At 41.5% G+C, this 7,500-nt stretch overlaps 2 protein-coding genes across 2 annotated transcripts in view; both read right to left on the minus strand.

The window, feature by feature from the left end:
- Positions 1-90: 90 nt before the first annotated feature.
- LOC134177722 (26S proteasome regulatory subunit 6B-like) lies at positions 91-4,825 on the minus strand. Its single transcript, XM_062644499.1, has 9 exons — positions 4,755-4,825; positions 4,476-4,660; positions 3,630-3,879; positions 3,154-3,307; positions 2,679-2,894; positions 2,523-2,599; positions 659-827; positions 402-457; positions 91-294 (listed from the first exon to the last, which is right to left on the minus strand). Exons 1-9 carry the CDS (start codon positions 4,785-4,787, stop codon positions 181-183), a joined length of 1,254 nt encoding a protein of 417 aa, XP_062500483.1. The 5' UTR covers positions 4,788-4,825; the 3' UTR covers positions 91-180.
- A 291-nt stretch (positions 4,826-5,116) lies between these two features.
- The window catches only part of LOC134176916 (uncharacterized), a 14,614-nt gene continuing 12,230 nt past the window's right edge, over positions 5,117-7,500 (minus strand). Inside the window, exons 21-24 of the mRNA XM_062643598.1 lie at positions 7,199-7,417; positions 6,059-6,344; positions 5,419-5,701; positions 5,117-5,348 (exon numbers count right to left, since the gene is read on the minus strand). Of these exons, the coding sequence (XP_062499582.1) occupies positions 5,345-5,348; positions 5,419-5,701; positions 6,059-6,344; positions 7,199-7,417 (792 nt within the window). The 3' untranslated portion in view covers positions 5,117-5,344. The remainder of the gene's footprint in view (positions 5,349-5,418; positions 5,702-6,058; positions 6,345-7,198; positions 7,418-7,500) is intronic.

Genomic DNA, 7,500 nt, shown 5'->3' on the forward strand with positions numbered 1-7,500 from the left:
AAACGAGCAGCTTTCCGCGCGAAATCCCCAAGAGAGTTACGAAAGCTACAGTGCGTCTTTCCAACAATGCGGATGTGCAGCATTGCAGTCACCGACCTCATGTGGTGCGCATGGTTTGATTCACATTTTTTCTCTATTTTTACTCATCGATTGTAATTCTCTCTAGCTAAAGAAAATTATCTATTTGTAGAACTCGTGCTCTTGATCGTCTTTATTGACTACTTTCTTGTAGGCTTTCTCAAAATCCTTTGCCAAGATGATGTAGCGATTCTCTCGCACAGCATGCATGCCACTCTAAAACACAAAAATATGGACATATAGGCAACGAAGGGAAGTAAGATGGTATTCAATATGAAGGGTAACGATTTTTTGTTATAGTAAATACTGTACGTGTACTGTACCTCTTGGCAGATGGAGTTGATATCTGCTGATGAGATTTTGTCTGGCCGAGCGACAACTACACAGCAACAGATCAATACTAATTAATAAATTGCTGTGTCTCTATCTGTCTGTCTGTTTGTCCATCTTCCATCCAGCATATTACCTGTTCCCTGTTCTTGTTCACACACACACACACACACACACACACACACACACACACACACGTGCACACACACACACACACACACACACACACACACACACCACAACAACTTACAATCCTCCAAATCTACTTCTTCGGAAAGATTCATCTTGGCTGTGACTGTAGAGAAGACCAATCGCTTTTGTCTTCTATCAGGCATTGGGAACTCAATCTTCCTGTCCAAACGACCAGGCCTTAGGAGAGCCGGGTCAAGAGTGTCTGATCGATTTGTAGCCATGACAACCTAAAAAAGCAATAGAGAGATCAAAAAGAGAACTAGCCACTCTGAAACAAGGCAAGCATAAAAAATTAAAAAAGGACCAACAAGACAACAGGTATTAATTAAGTCTGTATTTTTGTTTTACAATTTTGTTTTGCCAGTTCTACGTTTACGTCTCTACCTTCATTTGTGACTGTGACGAATCTAGCAGATGTTAATTAAAGGTTACTATTTATTGGCTTGCAAGTTTGGTGGAGTTCACAATTCTGTACACTGACCTGATTACCCGAGTGGCAAGCAACACAACCAACATCAAATCATACCAAAGTACTGACACATAACATCAGACTTTGTTCATTCAATTTTGAGTCTCATAGACTAACTTGGGTTTGCCGCCTCCATAAAGAAGTACCCACAGAAAATACCCACAGAAATTTCTGTGTTTCACAAAACAGGGTAGTGGTGTACTTCTGAGAGTGTAAATATTTTGATATTTTGATATTATGGATTAGCAATGCTTAGACAACATAATAAACCTGCTTGTTTTGCTTCACAAGGTTGTTACTGTTGTTTATTATTCTGACACTCTGTAATGACGTTAGAAGCACATCAGATTACTTACCTCAACAATGAGATCTAAAGTGTATCTACAGCAGATGCACTAGGTATGACACATTGATGAGAGAATGGGTGAACTGAAGAGTTGTGTGAGTATCCATTGTATTAGCTCTCAACAAGAGTGCGTACTACAAGAGTACTAAAGCACCTCAGCAGATTGTGCTGCATATTTGGCAATTTGTTCAATGATGATGCACATCCACCAAATAACGCATGGACAGACACAAATACACACAAACACATGCATAACCATGTTATTATTAATAAACAGACAAACACACACAAACAAACATGCAAACACATAAACAGACAAACACAAACAACAAGACAAACACAAACAGATAGACATAAAAACAGACACACACAAACACATGCATAAGCATGTTATCTAATATATAAAGCTCAACTTGTCTGTCCATCTGTGTCTGTGTCTGTGTCTGTGTCTGTGTCTGTGTGTGTGTGTTCACGTTTGGCGGGCATGTCTTTTGTCTGTTCACAACCAAAATCGGCACGCACAGGGAAAGGTTTGCGTAAAAAAAATTAAAAAAATTATGCACCGGGTCCCCTCTCAAGGGGTCGACCCCCCGCGTAAAATTTCTCAATGACGCAAACGCTACACATTCCAGTTCATTCTAACACACGCCCACACCAGTCCTGTGTGGACCGTATGCATCATCGTCCTTTGCAAAGCTTCGAGTAATCGAATATCTTTTGCTGACGAAACTTACTCTTCTAGCGCTTGCGGTTCTCTTCAAATTCCGATTGCATTTGGACCGAATCCAACCTACAGGTTTTCTTCACTAAGTGTTACACGGGGAGTGTGTCGATTCTATCGAAACAAGCACGAAGAGCAAGATTCGAATTCATTCAGAACATCCGGGACCTCGCAACAAAGATGCACGTGACGTATACACAGACCTATCTTTACACTACAGTATCTTGCCCATACAAAGGATGGGCCATGTATACTAGTTATTAATAAACACACAAACACACACAAACAAACATGCAAACACATAAACAGACAAACACAAACACAAACAGTACAACAAACAAACAAGCCATCTAAACACAGTAAACTACAACACACATCTACATCACCTTGACGTTCTCAGCCTGATCGAAACCATCCATTTGGTTTAATAGTTCCAGCAGAATTCTCTGAACTTCACGATCAGCTAAAACGTTTAGCAAAAAAGTAACAACAAAAAATGTTAATTCAAAATAAACTTGAACCAAGCAGACTATAATGCTAACCTCCAGTTTGAGCATCAAATCGTTTAGTTGCTATGGCATCAATCTCATCAATAAAAATAATGGCCGGTGTATTCTCTCTGGCCAGTCGAAAGACGTCTCTTACCATCCGAGCTCCTTCACCCAAATACTTCTGGACGAATTCTGAGCCAACTACGCGAATAAACGATGCAGTTGTGTGGTGTGCTACAGCCTTTGCTAACATGGTCTTGCCACAACCTAATTAAAATGTACAGAGTAAGTCAGTAGGAATTACAAAAGCAACCTAATCTGCACATCTCAATAAACTATTGTATTGGAGGGATGCATCTCACAATACACTAGACTATTGTATTGGAGGGATGCATCTCACAATACACTAAACTACTGTATTGGAGGGATGCATGTCTCAATACATTAGACTATGGCATAAGGGATGCATATCTCAATACATTATACATTACATAAACATTTGATGAAATCAGGTCATAATGCCTACCTGGTGGTCCATATAATAAAACTCCCCGAGGAGGATCAATCCCTATTTGTTTATAAAGTTCAAAATGCGTCAAAGGAAGCTCCACAGCCTCACGAATTTCCTGCTTCTGAATATCCAGACCTCCGATATCAGAGTAAGTAACGTCAGGCTTCTCCTATAATACAAATATAGAAGCTGTGCAAGTACAAACACACAAGCTGATAGACGGACACACAAGTTGATAGATAAGGTGTCTAAGAGAAAGCAGGCAAGCAAAGACAAAGCAAACAAACAAACAAAGAGACAGACAGACAGATAGACAGACAGACAGATAGACAGACAGACAGATAGACATACAGACAGATAGACATACAGACAGATAGACATACAGACAGATAGACAGACAAAGACAGACAGACAGACAGACAGATAGACAGACAGAGACAGACAGACAAACAGACAGACAGACAAACATCAGCCTAATATGTAGGTAATACCTCAGCTGTCAACATGGCAATACTGCTGTCAGCCTCAGGAGGTAGAACATCAACTAATGCGTTCGAATGTTTGTGCAGAGCAACACTAGATGATGGTTTCAGCAGCTCGCGATCAATAGTGCTCAAAATACGAACATAGTAGTTCGAGCCAGTTGTCGAACCAACAATGCCCGAATGCTCATCGACAGCCTCGAGAAACTGGCCAATAACAAGAGGAACAGACTGAATACGCTTCACCTCTTCTTGTGCCCTACACAAATAAAACAATTTATTAAAAATTTAAATTAAAAACACAAAAACAAACAGAGTAATGGACAGACAGACAAACAGACAGGTAGACAAACAGACAGATAGACAGACAAACAGACAGACAGACAGACAGACACACAAATAGACAGACAGACAGACAGACAGACAAACAAACAGACAGACAGACAGACAGACAAACAAACAGACAGACAGACAAACAACAGACAGACAGACTGACAGATAGACAAACAGACAGATAGACAGACAGACAGACAAACAGACAGACAGACAGACAGACAGACAGACAAACAAACAGACTGACAAACAGACAGACAAACAAACAGACTGACAAACAGACAAACAAACAAACAGACAGACAGACAAACAAACAGACTAACAAACAGACAAACAAACAAACAGACAAACAGACAAACAAACAAACAGACAGACAAACAAACAGACAAACAAACAGACAAACAAACAAACAAACAGACATACAAAGTTGCAAGTAAGCAACAAGCCAAATCAATAACCACAAGTAGAGATCGACAGCCTCTTCAAGCATGCCATTAGCCTCTCCACGAATCAATCAAAGACCTAAGATATTCTCGTTTGAGATTCTTCTGTTCATCTTTAATGTAATCCTCTTGAACTTGCAGGAACTCAAGTTGACGTTGAAGCTTCTTGTATTTCAAGTACAGATCCTTCTCCTTGTCAATAGATCCTAGTAAACTTGTCGCTGCTGTTGCCGGTCGAGACTCAGCACTAGGACCTTCCGGAAGCTGAAAACACATGTAACTCCAAATGAGGCCCCCATTGCAAAAACTTGAAAAAATCAGTAACGATCACGGACGATATTATTGATGTGACTCTTACCTTTGGAGGAACGACAATACCAATTTCCTCCATGGCAAGGTTGGGATTGTGTGCGCATGTGTACGATTGGCTCGGAGCCCAGGCTAGCATAATATGCGCGAGCTGTTGTTTGGTTGGTGGTGGTTTGTGTCAGAGTAAAAAACAAACGGCAAGCGTAGAGTTCAGCGAGCAGGAAAGCATGAGAGATAAATAGATGAACAAATAGACAAACAAATAGACAAAGATGGACAGACAAATAGACAGACAGATGGACAGACAAATAGACAGACAAACAATTCTTAGAAAGTGACTGCATATCATATTACAAAGTATACGTAACTGCAGCCAATCAAAACCTGCACACCTACACTGGACGCAATACATGTACAGACCGTCGCCTTGTTGAGCTCAAAAATGACATCAACTGACTACACAGAATTAACTAAACGCCAGCAACTACTTAAAAGCAGCACGAAAAAAGCAGTACAAGCCACATCTACCACACCCACTACCAGCCACCTCCTCCATACACATGCAACACACAAACAAGCAAACTCTTGTAGAGACTACATTGTTCCACGTCTCTTCACAACAACCTCTTCGCCTCGACATCAACTACAAAACAAACAAACACACATACATATAACTAACATGACATACATAGTTTAGAGTAACTAGTACGCACTACTTGACGGCTTTATTTTGTCGCCTGCGACTGGCCACTAGCACAACAGTGAATGCAGTAATGATGGACGCAAAGGCCAATGTTAGTAGCAGCCAGTCGTGTAGCTGTGTTTGTTCAACATCATCTGCAGTGGCCACTTTGATAACGAGATCGTCATGCTTTCTTGGCTGTTCTGTTGCGGTCATCATTGGGCCATTGACTGTGTATGAACCATCGACTCCGCATGATAGGCCACTACTGTCGCAGATAGGTGTGCATGTTAAGTGTTCATCGTCACAATCATCTAGCACAATGCAGTTAGAAAGAGTAAATATGCAAACAGACAGACAGACAGACAGACAGACAGACAGACAGACACACACACACACCAGAAAAACAGACAGGCAGCCAAATTGAAAGACAGGCAGAGACACAGAGACACAGAGAGACAGACAGACAGGCAGACAGACAGACAGACAGGCAGACAGACAGACAAACAGGCAGACGGACCGACAGACATACAAACAGACAGACAAACACACAGACAGGCACACAGACAGACAGACAGACAAATAAACACACAAACAGACAGAGACAGACAGACAGACAAACAAACACACAAACAGACAGAGACAGACAGACAAACAAACACACAAACAACCTGGTGGGTTATGGAAAGCTACAACTAGTTTGTCTGCTGGGAAGCTCTTCCAGTCCTTTGCCACTACAGGAAAAACAACGTGCAGTGTCTTTGAATCTCTCCACACACCAATATGAGGCAGCTCATGAAGTGATGCTGGTGTAAAACTAATAAGATGCTTTAGCTCATTCGGCCTCAACATAACTGGAGTGTTTGTATCCATAGAGAAATTCACTATGACTCGAGAACCAGCAGTAAAGTCACTGCTGTCACCAAATGCATTGACAGATACCACTATTGGAGATTCCTAAACAACAACAAATCAATAACACAACACAAACACAAACACAAAACAGGCAGACAGACAGACAGACAGACATCCATGGAGTAGTGACATCTTTCCATCATCTGCTGGTGTTAGTGGTGCCGCTGCACAGAGGAGAGTAGACAGGAAGAAAGAGAAATACGGCAAACAGCAATTACCAGGTGGCATAATTGCCACTGCAACCCCACTGGTAATGGAGCAGTTTGGAGCTTGGGGGATCGATGAGTGGAAACTCCTGTGCAAATTATCAAAGAAGTCATCGGACAAAGTGGGACGACCGAACGCTGCGGAATTTATCGACTTCTGGTCCAAACGCTTTTCTATTCAGCTCCAAAAGTGTAGTGCTAGAGTCATCTCTAAAAAGCTATCTTCGCTGTCTGAAGGCAACAGATGTGACCTCTTTGCCACCCAGTACTTCAGGCACTAGCTGGTACTGGAGGCTTGCTTGTACACTGTAGCTTTTAAGTGTAGTCCTCATTTTGTTTTACACAGTTTCAATTTTAGCTTAGTTTAGGTGATGAACACTACTAGTAGTTGGACAGTACATAGTACCCTGCATTGCAAAGTGTATCATAGATAACAGTTCAAATATATGTGATTGACAGACAGACAGACACAGAGACAGACAGACACAGAGACAGACAGACAGACAGACAGACAGACAGACAGACAGACAGACAGACAGACAGACACACACACACACACACACACACACAGACACACACACACACACACACACACCATATCCACCTCATGTCAAACCCATTTCAATGCACATATACACATGAACACACTGAAACACTCCCACATGTACACATTTTTCAGTCACCACTTACAGCTTCTCTTTTTACTGCAGCCTTAACATGTCGTTTCTTTCTCGCTCCTTCCATGTTGAAGAGATTCAAGTCTGGTGTGCTGTCGCTCGGTACTAAGCATCCACCAATGATATCAACGACTACCATTGGAACTTGGTCATTCACAGACATAACGGTAATCGCTGTAGTGACTGTTCGACTCTTGGTTGGTGAGCCGCTGTCATAAATGGTGAAGTCAATCTGGCAAATCAGAATGGAAGTGATTAGTGCGTTCTCATGACTGTCGAACTCAATTATTTACAAGTCAAAAAATGTAACTAGAA

The sequence above is a fragment of the Corticium candelabrum genome, chromosome 3, assembly GCF_963422355.1.
Source record: "Corticium candelabrum chromosome 3, ooCorCand1.1, whole genome shotgun sequence".
Taxonomy (NCBI): Eukaryota; Metazoa; Porifera; class Homoscleromorpha; order Homosclerophorida; family Plakinidae; genus Corticium; species Corticium candelabrum.